The 18,479-nt window shown below is 43.3% G+C and overlaps 1 protein-coding gene across 1 annotated transcript; it reads right to left on the bottom strand.

Moving 5' to 3' along the window:
• Positions 1-115: 115 nt before the first annotated feature.
• WDR82 (WD repeat domain 82) lies at positions 116-18,163 on the bottom strand. The gene is made up of 9 exons (XM_074151987.1): positions 17,760-18,163; positions 12,511-12,608; positions 9,056-9,122; positions 8,752-8,851; positions 6,879-6,995; positions 5,953-6,108; positions 5,760-5,829; positions 4,180-4,322; positions 116-3,701 (listed from the first exon to the last, which is right to left on the bottom strand). Exons 1-9 carry the CDS (start codon positions 17,918-17,920, stop codon positions 3,672-3,674), a joined length of 942 nt encoding a protein of 313 aa, XP_074008088.1. The 5' UTR covers positions 17,921-18,163; the 3' UTR covers positions 116-3,671.
• Between the last annotated feature and the right edge of the window lie 316 nt (positions 18,164-18,479).

The following is an 18,479-nucleotide window of genomic DNA, read 5'->3' as shown; positions in this document are numbered from 1 at the left end:
AGTTGCCAAAACAAAGGGGCCTTTAAAAAAACCCAGGGATGATTTTCCCATTCCCCCTCTCAGAAACCAGCGAGTTGTATCACACCGGACAAACGCAGAATTTACAGCACTCGGTGATCTCTCTACAAAATATTTATTGTTAACAGCCACAACATTGAATTCTCCACATACGTAGTATTTTGTGACAAAGCATAATTTGACTTTACGTATTTACACTCATCTGGCAGATACCACCCAGGAGTCAAACTCCCCATACCAGCTCACGACCAGAGAGGCCAGTTCCCGAAAGGCTTGCCAGGATCCTAGCCCCTGACCCAAAACCAAGGTGAAGTCTCTTAAAGTGCAAATATAGTCAAGGGGCATTGGAAAATATACACTGCTGCTTCCAAACTTGTTCCTCGGTTGCTCCAGTGTCCCCCAGAGCAGGGGCTGGGACTCAACCAAGAACCTGGGGGGCTCAAAACTCTCAAAGACCAACTCAGAGAAGAGAATTACACCCCAAGTCTCCTACAGCCCAAGCAGACATCCATCCCGCACCCCCCCGCCACTGCTTATTGAGAGAGGGGCTGTTGAGTCTCACTTCTCCCTTGCTTTGGAGGTCTTTACTTCATCCCAAACGACATGGAGGGGAAGGATTCATCTTTTAAGTGTCAAATTTGGGGAGGGAATGCTGTTTCCTGCTTGGCTTTACATAAGGTTGGAGATTCCATTAGACCCAGGAGTGCTGTTTTTAATGAGGTTTCCAATTAGCACAGGAATCACAGTCCTGATCCTTTTAGAGAAAGACGTAGCAGCTGGAAGCTAAAAGCTGTATTCACCTTTCCCTTCTAACCCCCTAGAAACACGCCATGCTCAAGTTTCTTGACAATACTTGGCACATTTCCTTCTCTTAAAAGCAGACGGAAAGGCACAGCGCTACATCACCCCAGAAAGGAGTCTCTGCCTGGGTGGGTGGCAGCCAGCCCCGGGAAGGCAGTCAGGTTTAATTACGAACCCGTAAATCTTCACTCCAGAAAGCCACCCGTGTTCTCGGTGTATGCGTCCTTCCAGATCAGTCCCTTGGTCCACTTTCTCTTAAACATTTCATGCTACAACGCACAATGTTTTACAACACCGCAAGCATGAGAGAGCTGAACAACCGGCTCTAGACAAGCGCCGGAACAACATTTTTAGAATTTTTACAGCATTTTTAGAATAAAAGACTTCCAAATGCTTCCCTCCGAAAAGTACCAAGAAAAATGTTTGGAGAAGGCTCTCTGTTCACTTCCTCAGACAACAGACCTGGTAAAACCCTGAACGATTTGCTACCGAACGCTGAAGTTTAACTGTTAAAATGCACTACAAACCCCAAATACCTGTATAGTACAAAGCACTGCAAAATACGGCTGCTTACAGAAACACCAACAATGGTAAAATAGCACCAAGCAGCCTGAAATGTAACAATACTGAGCTGAAGAGGTGGCTGGGGAAACCCAGTCAACTGTGAGGACCGAGAAAACCATCTCCCTTTGCGCTGGGCATCTACAGGTGACAGTGGGACAGTACAGCCGGGAAGAGGGACGCTGCTGTAGTAACATGAATTTCTCATCTGCGTCTCCAAGAGAAGGCCTGTTTGTAAAGATGAAAAGCATCAGCCCACTGTTCCCTTCCCTCCTCCAGTTTGGAGGGCAGGAAACCCCCATCCCAGAGCCGTGCCTGGGAACTCGTGTGGCAGCACCAGCAGAGGAACGCCACGGGGCCCAAGAAGCATCAATCACAGCATCAATCCAAACATCAGGTTTATCAGACTGGCTGATGTGCAGCAGTGCTCCTGCCAACTGTCACGGGCAAACACTGCAGCTCAGCACCTGCTGCTCCTTCAGAGGAACCAGCAGCAGAGAAACGATCATTCCCCATCACATTTCCATCAACAAAGGCTGTAAAAAACAAACAAAAAAAAAAACCACCAAAGAAAAGCAAATCAGAAGAAGCCATTCCACAGGCCAATTTACTTTTCCAGGGAGACACGCTCTGAATTATATACAGGGCCCCACAGTCAAGACAAACTTTGCTGTAATAGGGGAACATTCAGACAGCTGACCCATGGGAAAACACTCAAGTGCTCCTCTATGGCACAGACCTGCCCTTGAGAGCAGACAGAACATGCCCATGGCTGTGCTCGTCACCTTCCCGGCACTTTACATTTAGGAGGGGACGCACACATGACTGGGAAAGAATGGACTTTCCAAGCTGTGACCCAGTACGTAAAGTCAAGTGTGTCTGGAAAGGCAAGAATACAATCAACACCGTATTTACACCGAGCCTGTCCCGGCCTGCTGGTGGATGCATCTGATCAATGCAGAGCCTCAGGAAAAAGAAACAGGAGCCAGGCTTGAAGACCAGCTTGCCAGCCTTTCCGTGCCACTCGCCCACAAGCACCTCTGAAGCAGGAGAGCACGTCCCTCCTGTCTCTTTGCAGGGGTATTCCTTGGAGCGGGGCCACAGCAAAGCGGAGTCAGCACAGTCACATGTAAAATTTTTAAAATTTTGAAAACATCATCTGACAACGGAAACGTCGTTGCTCTTTCGGGGCTATCGCTGAAAAGCTGCAAGACCTGTAACAAAATGCATGACGAACTAACTGCGAGTCAGTTGTATCAACAAGGGGCTACAGGTCTAAGCCTGGTGTGGGGAGAATTTAATGGAGCTTATTTACAAACCAGGAGGGGAAAACTGCATTGGTGAAGGTAAACAGCCTAGACACCCCACAATACTGGCCCACATCATATTCTTTAATATCTAAAAGTAAAAAAATATGGCCCATTCCCACTGCCCTCCCCCCTGCGATATTTACAAGTAAGATCAGCCAAGATGATACATAAGGAAGATACACAGGCAGACTGTGCTTTCAGTCTCAGTTTGGTTTCTCCATCTGCCTGCTGACGGACTCCTTTATTGCTTGGGACACCGATCGCACCTCGTCCATACCATCTGCGCCCTCCAGGACGCTGGCACAGCAAACAGCAGGGAAGCTTCGGCAAGCTCTAGCAGTGGACAAAACCTGTATGGTTTGTTGCACGCTGAATCACCACGAAAGGATGACAGGACGTATAATGTATATTTACAGTCATCCACTCTTTCAGCACATGTTCCACTGCAAGAGAATCCAGCATCTCCTGTTTGAGCTGGTAACTGTCAGTGTTCACATTTGGCACAGAAGTAACTTCTTGTCTGTGGACTGCAGTGAAACCAGAGAGATCCCAGATGTGGAAAACATGCACTTATGGGAAGGAACTGCACATTCCACCTTGGAACATCAATAGCCGTGTGCACTTACAGAAGGGAAACACACAAATAACAGCTTAAAAAATTTAAAAAATACAGCCACAAACATTTTGTAAAGAAACCAAACTTCATTGCTCTTAGAAATAATACTGTGTCAGTTCCAACTTCGGTTGAAGCCTGCTGGGCACGGCTGGGAAGGTGAGAACGTGTAGCATGCTGCTTCTGAACATGCCAGGAGGCCAAGTGGAAGAGTCCTCATGAAGGAATGCAGCAAATAAAGGTAAGACATATGGAAACATACGCAGGAACACAGTCTAGGAGACCTAGGCAACTCCAATACTATGCTTGCAATGATGTGCTGCTGTTAGCAGTATGGAAGTCATCCGACAGCAGCTGCAGCGTAGGAATTAGTCATCAATAGTTGGCAACCAGAAGGCCTACAGGAGAGGAAAGAAAGAACACCTTTTAGAGAGCAGAACACAAATCTCTCCTACAGCACACTGCAGGAGCTGATCACTGCTACCTTCTATAAGCCCAAAGGCAGAGACTATCGAAGAGGCAGCAACACCCTCCCAACAGTTTAAGGTTACAACCTATGCTTACACTGTCCTCGTGCACAGCACGTTCTCCAGAGCAGGCCACTCTTACACAAACTGAAAATACCAGCCACGTACAGTAACCTAAACAACTCACACTCTGCATGTGCTTTCACGTGTGTGTTAAACACTGGCTTACCAGGTATGCTGCCCCACATCTACCTGCCGGGTAAGGTGCAACCAATGTGCAACAGACGGGGGCCCAGCTCTCACCACAGCCCAGGGAAATGCCCATCAGTGGCACTAAGCCTTCTCAGATTCATTTCTAAAACGGTCAGCACCTCACTGAGCTAGGAGGAACTTAAAACACTTTCCTTACCATATTGGAACATGCGCTAGCAAAAGTCATGAATTTGGGGTTGAACTGCAGACAGGTAATAGGACCAGTGTGCTTCCCATCCAGCACAGCCACCTTCATCCCACTTTCCCCATTCCAAACATGAATCTTCCCATCCTCCGAACCTGCAGACAGGAGTGGAAAACAGGACATGCAAGATATATTGGAGAGGCCAGAAGAAAAAATGAAGTACAAAACTTTTTCTGTCAGAGAACTGTAGGAACGAGCATGTCTCCTCTTCATAGCTTAATCTTTAAAATTCCCAAATTACAAAACATCACTAGAGTTTACACACCTGTATCCAAACAGCAGGTTTATATCACAGTGCAACACTATTCCGGCAAAGAGGTTAGCAACTACGGTCACCCAGCAGAAAAGGAGAGCTGACACCGTTCAGTGGAGGAAGGACCCTTGCCAACTTGCACCAATGTGCGAGAGGCCAGAAGCTGGGTGTAAGAGCCACTGTTCGCACAAGTTCTCAGTTCAGACACAGGAGGAGATAAAGATTTAACTTGGTAGGCACAGGATCAAATCAAAGGCTTCACCACTGAAGGCTCCCAGATTTCAATGCACTATGCCAAATACCAGAAGACATCTCACTGGAGACGTCCACTCTCCACGTTGCCACAACGGGACAGGTTTGTCACTTTTAAATGGTATTTTGCATACCCCTCTGAGGCTGGGCACTTAACATTTTTATAATTCAATTCTGCTTTAGTCTCATTTTAAATAGGATTCCCAATAAAAATGCATGGTATTTTCTTCTGCTTCTGTATTTATATGTATAGTCTTTCAGAGTGGAAAAATTAAGAAGCACAAGTTACAGCTTCACCATATGTAAAAACTGAACAGAAATAAGTGTTTTGGAACTTCTTCCATTTGGAAGGTCACAACAGGAAGGTAAATGTGTGCAATAAAGAGCTCTCCAGAGACAGACTAAACAAAGAACCCCCTGCTTTCTCTGCAATCAGGAAGTTCTCAGCCAGAACAACAAAAAAAGTTTTGCCAAGCCCATCACTCATCCAGGAAAAACGAGGATCCATCAGGCTGATGCCTACTTCTTCTGTTGAGGGTTAAGCAGAGCTTCTTCCACAGACATGGGGATTTACAAGAGCCACATGAACAAAATGCAGCTGCCTCAGCACGTCACCAGTGCAGGAACGTCCCTGAGGTGTACAAACACAGCAGGCTACGAGATCAATTGTGCCAAGCACAACATACAGCCCTGAAACGCTCTGAGGCAGCACGAGAGCACGTCCTGGACACAGGGTGAGGATCAATGACATTAATTATGTGACAGGTCTCCATGCATTACAACAGTTTACCTGTTTCTTATCTTTTTTGGAATAGCATTCATATGTAAAGGAAAAAATTAATGTCTTCTTGCAGCCTCATATACATTTCAGTCTAGAAATGCTGAGTAAACTAACAAAATACAAAAAAGCTTACAGCTGCACTGTATTATTTAAACACATTCTGCTTCCCAACAGACACAACTTTAGTCCCACATAACAGAACTAATTTCAGAGCACTGAAATTCTTTCCAAGAAGAATTATCTTACCTATCATGATGAACTGAGAGTCTGGTGTGAATGATGCCTCCAGCGTGACAGCCTTACTATTGTTATAACCCTACGGCACAAAACAGGAGAACAGGCAGTGGAGAGCGTGTTCACAGTGATCCAGCAACCAAAGGGCAGCTGCTCCCCAAACTAACACCAGGTTTCAAGCAGGTAACACAGGCAACATGCTCACCCCAAACGTATGCAGGATGGCTCCTTTAAAGGCATCAATCAGCCGAATGAACCCTCCATTAGTTGATATGAGGATGAGTTTGCCATCGTTACTGAACTTCAGGCCTGTCCACTCACACGTCCGATCATACTGCATCTTAAACGTAGCAAATGGCCCCTTCAAAGGAAAAATGGGAAATACGATGTAGACTCTATGCATTGCTGCTAATAGAGTTTGCTCTTAACCTTAGCTCAGGAATAAGTTTAAGATTTTTCAAAACAAAATCTTTGGTCCTAAGATACCAAAAGGGAAGTGTCACAGCACGTGTTAAGTTTCAAAGAAGTACGAATCCACGGTTTCCGTAGCAAAGAAAAGCCACAAGGGTGTTTCAATACCCAATAGTCCCATACTCTACAACATTCAACAGCAGAATTAATTTAAGGTAGGATGAAGTTTTCAAACAAGACTACTAATTGAAGTTAGAGAAAGAACCTGAGCCAGTGTTACTGTCACTGACTTTTTGAAAACCATGGAACAAACTATGGTCAGTGCTTAGACAGTTCAGCTGCCCGCCCAATTAGTTTCCTTGGAAATTTCCACCTTCCCTGACAATCCTAGCTCCATCTTTGCCAGTGTTCTTCCAGAATAAGCAGCAAGGAAAAACAAACAAACAAAACACCAAAACCCAACAACAAAAAACCTAAAAAGGAGTTTGGAACAGGTTAAAGAGTTAGCAGAAGTAAACTTTAACAGTGGTTCAAGAGCAGATTTCAGGATTTGGTGATGGCACATACACCTCTGAAATTTGTACTTACTGAAAACTCTCTAGGTGCAGAGTAGACACCCTGGGTAGTAAGCTGGAGTAAAGAAATCCAGCCTCTGAGCACTGAGTTTAGACTACTTCTTGCAAGCTAAAAAGTTCAAGAAGTAAAGTTAAGGTAGCTCACCTTGTCAAAAGATCGGAGATCGTAAAGCTTCACCATTTCAGAATTTACTCCAGCAGCAAAAATCAACCCTTCTGGGTCAAAAGAACACACAGGCTTCCCCTGGAGATGCATTAAACCCTAGAAAATAGAAATAGTCCAAATTATTTTGTGAAACTGACACTTACATTTCTACCACCACCCTTTGAGTCCACTGTGAGCAGGACAGCAGCCTACAGGCAGAATAACTGAATTACAATTGTAAATATTGAGGTTTTACAAAGGTTCAGAACTCAGCTTCTCAAAAGCAACTCTGACTACTTCAGGTCATCATACAGAGCTTCCAGTTTGCCACAATGACAAAGTTTACATTAGAACAAATAAAAAACCTATTTGAGCTGTCATTCACTCAAAAGGTACCCAGAGAAGGGAGGATGTGGCTTTATTAATAACCACACTAGACAGCACCACAAAACACTGCTGCTGTGATTGATAGCCACACTCTACCAATTATGGGTGCAAAGGAAGGGGAAAAAAAAAAAAGGTATTTTTGAAAGCAAGTGGAAAGACCCTCCAGTGAACAGCACTGCTGAGCTTTCCACGTCTGTTTAATGAAAACTCATACCTTCTGGAATGTCTCTGAAGGCTACGCAGTCAGCTACCAATACACAGGGCTCTCGCAAGTGGGACATCTCTGGTTTCCTGATAGTATTTCTAGGCACTACAGCTGCCATCTCACGGGCAAGTTGAAAATTACAAGTAACACTTCCTCAACCCGTTTCCTAAACTGCTGGATGCAGCTTCCAGTAACAAATTCTAGTTTTACCACTCTTACAACTTCAGGCATTAGCAAAAATCACAGACCTCCTTCTGAAGTTACAACCCTGTCTCATCGGTAGCAACTCAGATTGAGATTCATCCCCATGGAAACCTACAAACTGGCATTAAAGGCATACTCCCAGAGAAAGGCAAAATTAAGATATTTTTTGTCAGAAAAAGCTTGGTTTTAATACGGATAAAACCATTTTGTAGGAAATGTAACCTTTTCTTCCTTTTGCATTTACAGCTACATAATCGGGAATAAGAAACCCCCTCTCATAAGCAAAATGGTCCCAGTGAGATGAAAAATATGAGAGCACAATACTACGTGCCCAGACACAGGGACAAAACAGCTCATCACCAATAAAAGGTGGAGATTCTACTCCTAGACTTTCATCCCTGCCCCTGCTGCCAGCTCTGCTACTTTTCTCAGCCCACACAAGCCTGCTTCCACTAAAAAAAGTACAGTAAGCTATTTCAGTAAAATAAATTAAAAAAACCCCACAAACAAATAGGGTTTTGCCTTGCTAGCAAGTTAAATCTGCTCACAAACAGGTCTGATGAACAGCAAAGGTGATGCAACTAGGGTGTAGACCATCTGGCTGCTGTGTTCCTTTAGATCATCAGCTTCTTCATCAAATTTAACTGCATCAATTTTAAACACAAACACACTGTAACTACTCAGATAAAATGCATCTCCCAATGCCCCTTCTCCTGCCATTCCCAATCCAGGAGAGATGCCGTCTGAGAGAGAACACTCTCTGCATGAGATAGCAGCCTGATGAAGAAGCTGACGGATGACACCCAGCTCTTCTCTTGTTTCATCAGCTGCAGGTGCTATTTCTTGCTCTTCCCAGCAGAGACACAGGTGAAAGTGAGAGATGTTATTACACAATGCAACATACGTTTTTCACAGATATTTGTGATTGAGACTCCTTCAGCATTCCAGGAAGGTGTGAACACTAAACCAGCAGCATACATTTTTGACAGTATTTTTGTTTTATAACAAGCACACATCCATTTTTCATCCTTCTAAGGGGAAGTGCAACACACTATGCACATGAATTTGATATCCTACCTGGCAATTTGGAGAACGGAGATCCCAAAGTCGAATAGTTTTATCAAGGGATCCAGAAATAAAAGTGTCATCCACTGGAGACATGGAAAGAGCAACCACCCTGCAACACAGAAGACCATATGCATCAGAAACACACAAAAGAAGTGAACGGAGCAACACCCACCCCAGCAGTTGTGTACAAGCTCGTAATTGCCATGAACAGTTCTACAAAACAAAAACTAGAGTGAATTGAGTGTAACGTAACTCACACTCATTACAATCATTATTTCAATTTCTCCTGTACTGTGTCCAAACCACATCTTACCTTTTTGTATGCCCCGGGAAATACCGAATGTATTTGTTGTCGTGCAGGGAGAGGTATCGGATTGTATCTGAAAATATAAACACACCATAAGCTTTATTATACCATGAACCCAACCTTATCTAAAGTGGTCCCACAGTAAACTTGCTCCCCACAGCAACAGCAATTTTGCCACAGTACGTCTGGTCGTCCAACTTCAAGTCAGACTTCGAAACAGAATCAAGTTAGAAACAGATATAAACCAACTTGGTTTCCAAGGTAGAATCGGGAATCAGGCACCAGGAAAAGATACTTCCCACAGTCTGAAGTCATATTACAGCTTAAAGGCAAACTGTCATGTGATTTATGCAAGTTAATGTCAAAGCTGCTGAAATTTAAGTACCGGTAGGTTTTATTTCAACATTCTCACAAAATGGAGAGTATCAAATTTACCAAGTTGATACTACCACTTTTTTTTTTTGCTATACAGCATGAATCTTGCTGTCTTACCAATGTACACGTCCAGCAAGTAAGGCTCCAACCAAACACTAAGCACAGCAAATGTGCTATTTCTAGCATTTAGCCAAAAACAAGATAAAAACATGGACTTCAAAGCCAGGACAAGACCATTAAAAAGTAGCAAATATCTCTCTCTTTTTTTTTTTTTTTTTTTCAAACTGACAATCAACAGCTTCCCACAATCTCTGCACTTAAAGCAACTAAGCTTTAAGAAGAGGACAGAGGAGTAATCTAAAGCTTAGTCCACTTAAAGCAATCTCAAAAACATATTGAATAAATCAGAGCAGCATCACAACATTTCTCAAGTGGTAATTTTATTCTGAGTGAGTATAGACGAACATACCAAGAGTTGCTCAGAATTTTGGGAGACGCTTTCTCCCAAGGTTAAAAGAAATCTTTGTAAGAGGAAACAATTACTAAAATGCAGAAGCCCCTTTTTAATCTTTATGTGCAGATCCATCTGAGTGATAAAACATGAAGAGCGTGAATCAAACCTCTGCTATCGGAAAGCAGCACCATCAAAATCCCTTCTCACACTAGTTAGAGGACACTAGTTTAAGTTATTGCTGGATGGAAGAGATTGGTATATGCACCTGCACCATATAGTGCCAACAGACTCCGTACTGCTGTAACACCAAGTCCTGCTGAAGCTCCAGAAATTAACTGAGGGAAAAGGACATTTTTACTTTTGACTCAGAAAAACAAGAGCCAACAGGATGCAATATGCACAGAGCATTTTAACACTCATAAGAGCTACTGTGTTAAGAGCTTTTTGAAAAGTTCATTCAGCAAAATTTAGTTTCAGTGAAAAAATTATCAAGTTACCATTTTTGCCTTTGGTTTCACATCAAGCTGAGATCAGAGTTCTAGACCACCCTCCAGTACTTGACAAGAAAACTAAAGCTGCCTGATCCAACTGGAAACATGATGCTGTTGACACACCATTCTGAAAGGCTCCAAATGACCCGAGGTGACTATCCAAAACATAAATCCCCAACACCACTGTCACACCCCATCACGGCTAAAACCGATATGCTTCAAGCATGTTGTTAAGACATCTAGTTTTTCCTGCAAGAACTGTCATTACCTGATTTCCGAAGTATCCACGCAGAATTTCATCTTCCTTTGCTAAAGAGGAAGCACTGGAGAACTGTAATCCTTTGTGATCCTTTTTGTTGGCAGCGCTCTGTCCCAGGCAAGGCAGTGGCCTGTACAGTTATCTCCTGTACCGGGTGGTATCATAGACCCTCAAACTGTACAAACTACTACCTCAGCCTGGAATCAGGCAAGAGGAACTAGATTCAAAGGTCTTGAGGAAATCTTCTGAAGTGGATTGGTAGCAACTCAACACATAAAATGCTTGGGAGCAGCATTCCTATAACACATTCCCGAGTTTATTTTCCCTCCCGATAACTGCGTAACAGGTTAAATACAACGCACTTTGCGCAAGACCACATGCATTAGGGACTACAGAGTACCTGGACCCCTACAGAAAACACGCTGGTTTTATTAGGCTAACAGTTTGTAACAGCAACAAATACTTTCATATTCCATCTTTTTCTTCTCTTCTGAACAAGTTTTTATCATAATGCTACCTCACAGGATGAAGACTCTTAAGTTTCGGTTCCTCAAAAGCTTACCAGTGCTTATAAACAAAACCTCACAATGGCATTAGAAATGTTTCATTAAATTGTTACTTAATTGCAAAATAAATAATAGCCAAGTCAGAAATGTGACACAACAAAGTAATAACTTAAAAAAGTAGGCTACGCAACAGACTAAAAAGGCAAGTGCTTCCCTTCACACTTTTAATCCTTTTACACCATTAAATCCAATTCTGTTGGATAGGTCCTTGTTCCTCTAGTTTCAGGCCCAGCTTGTTCTAGTTTAACCTGACTTCCTAACTTGTAACTCCCACCTGCTCTAAATTCATACTCTTTTAAATTCCTTAAGTAACCTAGAGCACACCACAAGGCACCCGTACCTCTATTCTCTACTGTCAAGCTTCATCTCTGCAAAAGAAAAAAATAAAAACCCCACCATTCCAGAAATGATTTGAGTTTACAATTACAATGCTAAAACCCATTTATAAAGTGCTGTGCTAAGAGACTCGTTCACTGAAAAACTCTGAGATGCTGACCACAACAAACAAAATTGGGACAAAATTTGAAATGAACACTACCTGTTTCCAACCTTTGGAAGTATTGCCTGATAGAAGAATCAGTGTACTTATCTGTGCCAGTTCTTAAATCTGAATTTTAAATTAAACTCAAATACATTAATAGACAGACTGTCATGAAGCTCTAGAAGCCCTTTGATATCATCGATTTACAGAGCGTAGCTATCACAGACACTGACTGCGGAGAAGTGGCATGAAAATGTTTTTGGTTTTTTGTTTTTTGGGGTTTTTTTTGTCTATTACATGGAGAAAAACAGATTAACAGAAGGAAAGCTAATCTCAGAAGAGCTCTATGAGCTCCCCAAGGCTTGGCTGGTGATCTGCTGAGTTACCTGAATTTCCTGCCTTCCATCTTGCATACGGAGAATGGAAAAACATTCCCTTCCTTTGCAGTTGACTTGTGTGTGTACTAGACAGAGATACAGCGGGCCACATCCTCCTTCTACCTCATTGCACGCATAAGAAATTAAGGCACAGAGGCTGACTGGTGGCACTGGTATCGAACAGCAAAGCGAACAGCAGAATCAAGAACTGAACTTTTACCACACAACGTTTAATCCCTTAGTTACTGGGGCAATGAACAAAATTCACATCGGCATGCTCGAGGGAATATCACCGAGTTCTGCATTAGAATCGAACATTAGATGTGCTGTCAGAGACAGAGGAATTATCACTGAAAAGTGGCTATAATTTTTTCCCAGCTCTTTAGAGGTATTTATCCAGGCACGTAGTTTTTAAGTGTAAGGAGATTAAATATGCTCAACTCCAGTGGATCACTTACCATCTATTTTGTTGGAGCTGTACACAACAGTGTTGGCAGCATGTGTGTACCTGATGAGGTCCACTCCATACTTCTTACTGTACAGCGTTCTTTTTGGCCTGCCAGAAGGAAGGAGAAATAATTGCACTCACTGCAACAAAAAGCTCCGACTGAAACTCACCACATTAACTGGGCCTTGTAATATCATTGAGATATTACAAGATTGTTTCAAGTAGCCAGACATTTTTATAAAGAAAGAAAAGCTTTTTTATTTGATTTTCAAACAAACACCTCGGTGCTTTCTCCAAGACCATCCCTAGGCTTGAGGAGTTCCCCGTAACACTGCAAAACGCACTTGTTTCCTCCAAAAATGCTTTTTCCCAGGATGTCTACTGCAAAAAGAATAAGAGGAGCTTGCATAATGAGCCTTTAATGTCAAGCAGCACTGCCTCATCGTTCCCCGGCCCATCCAAATCTCTAATTCATCTGGCTGCTTATTTTAGGTTGGGAATAATTTGTCTTTTTGTTCTATGTTACTTCAAAACCTAGAACAGGGTGTCTCATTCAGAATAGGGCTTTTCCGTATTAAGGCGAACACGCAAATATACCAGTTGTCTGTGAAAGCAATGGTAACACATGGACACTCAAACTACTGGAGAATTATATCCGATCTTAATTAAAGCATGAAACTCAAATGTAACATTCTGCAACAGAATTAAAGACATTCTAGCGAGAGTGAAGACAACATACAGCACCGGATGGTTAGGGGTCTGGTAAGCAAGTGATGTACTGCGGTGCTAGAAATTTAAACTGCAAAGTAAACTTAGAAGTAGCTGGTTACTAGGTATATCTTGCAGCAGCAGCACCTGTTTAAGCAGTGTAAGGTCTTCACCACCCTCCTTCCCCTTTCTTACTCAACTGAGTTAGCATGGAGGTTTCAGAGCTGGGCAGTCAACCAACAGCGGTACCGATCAACACCAGAAATAATACAACCTCTTCCGGGAGCTATTTTTAAGACAGAAATTCGTAACTCCAGTTATTACACAGGCCCACAAAATATTTTACCAACATAAACCAAAGACGATAGCATGGAAATGGACACAAACAGCAGGAGCGGTTCAAACCGATGCTGCTGCCAAAAGAAAAGTTTATCAGACTACACCCTCAGACAAGGTATTTCTAAAATGCTCGACTTCTTGTTTTCATCAGCCTCGAACTGACACACCCCAACAAGAGCACGAGTTGGGAGACTTTTCATACCAGAACAGAAATAGGCATTCATTCTTAAAGATTAATTCTCAAACAGCAGAAGCCATAGGGCTTTGACTTCAAATGAACTTGCTGGGGACGAGCTTCCATTAACTGGAAGCCAATACAGCAAGTGTAATTAAAACCCATACACCACCTGTACCACTTAGACCAAATCTCAACAAATCCTTCCTCAGTTCCTCCAGTAGATTTTTTTTTTTTAATCAATTTTCAGATGTAAACATGTTACAAACTGAAAACACCACACCAAATGTAAATTCAGACACCAAAATTCTCTAACATTACACATATACTTCCCCATACTGCTCTCTTTGGCTACCTTACCTATGATGTTGACCAAATTGGAAAAAAAAATACACAAAAAAAACAACAAAAAAATCCCACCAACCTCAAAACATATTAAGACTCTCATGCCTAGCCTGGCTCTTCCTTATCTATGAAAAGTTTAAAGCTTAGAAGCTCTATTCAGAAGAAATTAATATACACAGACAATAAAGATTGGCAGATGGACAAAAGAACATTTACCAAAAAGGAGGAAAGAAAGTACTTCTGTGTTTTAAGAAAGGTGAAGTCTTCATGTAAGCTGATACAAGCAGAAGCGTGTCACTTCATACAAGACTGATTGCCTGTTCCAAATCAAATATTTAAAAATACAAATAAGAAAACTAAGTTTCACATATTTTTTTAAGCAAGTCACAATCACTAAACATAGTTCCAAGTTGAAGGTTAATCTATCTAGCCACTTGCAAATCAAGCAATATCGCTAAAGAAAAATGCTTTATGAGATCACAGTCAAATCTGCTATAAAAATGAAATAAAACACAGGCAAGGTTTGTAATAATATCTGTGCCTTGGTTTGAATCACTGCTGCTGTGGGTAAAACCATCATCCAAAACCAGGCTCACCAATTTGTCTAGTAAACGCTACAGCTAAGCAGGAGTCCATATCCACCACTTCTTTATTTGTATAAATAATACCCAACTGATATATACCAAAATACAAGCTAAACCTTTGCTAGACCACCATTCCATCGTACCAGGGTTACAAATTCACGGCCACAAGCCTCCTGTTCCCAGCCTCAACAACTGCTGTACATCTCAACACACAACTGCATTCTGAAAGTCTCCAGAGTTCATTCTTAGGCCCCAACAGCCACAGGTAAGCCTCTTGGTTATGCTTTTAAGCCAGCCTACTGTGCAGGTATTTGGTGATGCAGAATGGGTTAAAATAATAACAACAATTTAGTTGTTTAAACATTTTGAAATAGAAGTAGAATCTCATGTCCAAAATTATTGGATGCTCAAGAAGCAGCATGACAAATTTTTCAAGCTTCTTGCCTAAGCTCAGGATACAGATGATAAGGGAATCAGTTTTTCAAGGAGATAATCTTGTCCTGTCAGCTCTAGGCTACACGGTGCCGTTTAAACAGTCCCGACACTTTTAGAAACTGAAGTTCACCAAGAAGGTGCTTGGCCATACTGGTAACGACTCTCATAGCCGTATGGCTCATTTTGGTATGCAAACCAAAGCAAATTAGGCAAGGGTGTACCTAAAGCATAACCAAACACAGTCGCATTTTAATTCTAACAGCAGAACTGCTCATTAACAGGGGGAAAAACCCCCCAAATTTGCCACTTTTACATAGGGAAAAGTTTTAACATTCAGGCTGTTTGATGAAGTAGGGTATCTTATACTGAAACGCAGCAGGCAGGACATTTCCTCCTTGCCATTATATTCTTGTATATGTCATTGCTAGTGAAAGTGAGAGATCCAGGCCCGTGAAACAGTGGTTTAAGAAACAAGATCAACTATGGGCCTGAATGTGGCCATGGTGCCACATTCCACCATGTCACAATGATCGTTCGTTCACAAATTTGAGATTTCATCTCCACATGAATCTTTAGTGACAAAGTAATTCACAGCTAAAACTTTCTAGGTGAGAGAAAAAGTGCGTCCTGCATCCCTAGGTACCTCTAAAAATCACACTGACACTTTTAAGTCAATTGATAATACATGAGAAACTTTCAAATTAATTTTACAACCCCTAGAGAAATGCATCCTGAAACAGGGGTTACCTTGATGAAACTACTCTCATTGCCCTGTAGCACTGCAGTAGACAGCCATCGATCTTCTACATTTAATTTAATTAAAGCAAATCCTCTGACTGTAAAGCATATCAGGACTAGATGGAGACAGGGAAGGACCAAATGTCTCCCAACGCATCAAACTATTCTTTACAAGTTTGAAAGGGGAAGAGCAATCAATACCATCTGCATTAACATCACTCAGCCGTTCTATTATTGTATATAATTAGGATCTAGAATACAATCCACGGCAGACACCATACATATAAAGTTACCTATTCTTACATAAATAAAATTTAAATTGTTTCAGATAAGACTTCGCTCTATCAGATGGGGTACACCAACAACTTTAACATGTAAAGGAAGCAAATTAAATAGAAGTGTAAAATAATATATAATAAGTGGTCTACAAAATTAAGAGAATATGCAGGACAATCTTTCAAACACAGCAAGTATGATGTCTCTGCTTGAAAAAGCAGGAGGATTAGGAATACCTGGTTTACTAGAAAATATACACAACACTGACACATCTACCTCCTGGTACTCCCAAACTGTTTCTTTTTCATTTCTGCATTATCCTGTCCTTTTTATCCTCTCTCCTACAAAACACACGCTCATTTTTCTTTCACTAGTATGAGATGCTAAGTCTTGACTTCACAAAAAAAAAAAAAAAAAAAGAAGAAAAATCACCTCAGAATTATACCTCTACACCAAGAAGCACAGGAAAATTAGAACTTAACATTTAAAAGAATTTAAAATGGCATATGCATACTTGCACCAACCGAGAAAGTTTTTAATGGAAAAACGACATAATTTGGCTCTATTTGTTCCACCTCTCACAGAATACAAATGCCTTTTGCTTATGTTCCAAGACATCCAACTGCAAGTGTCACTGGTGGTCTTATTTGCATGTTTTTATCCTCTGAACAAGAGCACCATATCTCAAGTGCTGTGCAAATTTCTATGGTTTCATCCGTAAGACAGGACAAGCACTGTGCAATCAATGAAAGAAGAAAGATAAACTGAACAACTCCTCAGTGAGAAACACACACACCTTAATTCATTACCCTTAAGTAACAGAAATCAATAAGCACTTTGATTGATTAAATATAAATTAAGACAATGCTTGAAGACACATGTAAATCACACATATATTTAACCTGTGCTTTACAAATAAAAACTCAACTAGAAAAAAGGACTTAAAGCACAGAGGACCACCTTAACCTGCAACATTCCCAGGCACCACTGAGGAACTAGGTTTTAAGGAAAACAGAATCAAGTTTTTAGAAGTTATAGTAAACACACACCATGCCATCTTCACCTTTTGCCTTAAAACATTTATCCAGGAAGTTACACTTAAATTAGGCTGTTTAAAATTATACATCTGCAGCTGCTCACAGCAATTGCCTCTATTTTAGTTAGTGAGACTTAAGTCCAGAGAAGGCTGAGAAGTCAGTTTGTAAATCTGTAACAATCCCGAGGCCTGGAAGTGTGACCAGACTCAACCCCTTAAGCTTAACAACTGTTTAGTTCTCACAGCATTGAACTCTCTCACACTCGGGAAATTACCATGGCTGGCTCCAGTCTGCCGGAGATAACAAGCAGAGACACCCGTAGTGCAGACAAAACCACGCTGTTCCCATTTCTGCGCCCCACTTTAACTGTTTCGAATCCCCCACCCCACCCTCCGGGTCAGACACCGCTGCAGCTCCACTTACAAGCCTACACTAAAAAACGAAGAAAGAAACGCCAAAGCTTATCAGCCAGACCTGCCACCTCCTCAGCGCACTCGCAATGGGCAGCAGCCAAACCGGCGTCCCTCACAGGTCCCCCACCCCACCTCAGAAACACGGTCCAGCCCTACCGAAGGCAGGAACCCCCCTCAGGAGCGGGCCAGGCCGAGTCCCCGCCACTCACTTGCCCTCCTGGCAGTCGTAGAGAACGATGGAGTCGTCGTCGCTGCTGGAGATGACGGTCTCGCCGTTGGGGCTGAAGTCGAAGCAGTTGATCTTGTCCGAGTTTTCGCGGAAGACCTTGGCCACGCGGAAGCTCCGCAGCACGTTGTCCGTCAGCTTCATCCCGCCGCCGGGCCGGGCCGCGCCGCGCCTGAGGGCGGCGGCGGCGCTGAGGGGAGCCGGGGCGGGGCTCCGGGCGGCGGCGGGAGCGGACGGGCGGGACCTCGCGGGGCGGCAGGGAGCAGCGGAGGGCGGGGAGGAGCGGCGGGCCGGGGCGGCCGGCGCCCTCCGGCTGAGCTAGGCCCGCTCAGGCCGCGGAGAGGCGGCTCCTCCTCATTGTGTCCGCCATCTTGCTGCTCCAGGAACGGCGGGGGGCGGCGCGCGGGGCACGTTGGGAAGGGGGGGGCGTGCGCAAGGCCTGCTGGGCCGGGGGAGGGCCCAGCGGGCAAGGCGGCCATATTGAGTGTGGCAGGAAGGGCTGCCCTCCCCCGGCCCGGGGCGGCTGCCGGCGTCCCCCGCCCCTCGCTGGGCCCGAGGTGGGGAAAGGGCGATGCGAGGGGAGGGCAGGGGAGGGACGGGACAGGCCGCCATTACCCACCTACCCGGGCCTCGCGGAAGTCGCGTTGAGGGCGTGACGTCATCCCGTAGAGCGGGCAACGGCTTCGCGCCCTGCTGGTGTGGG

The sequence above is a fragment of the Numenius arquata genome, chromosome 8 (assembly GCF_964106895.1).
Source record: "Numenius arquata chromosome 8, bNumArq3.hap1.1, whole genome shotgun sequence".
Classification (NCBI taxonomy): Eukaryota; Metazoa; Chordata; class Aves; order Charadriiformes; family Scolopacidae; genus Numenius; species Numenius arquata.
This window is presented reverse-complemented; position numbering and strand designations above follow the sequence as displayed.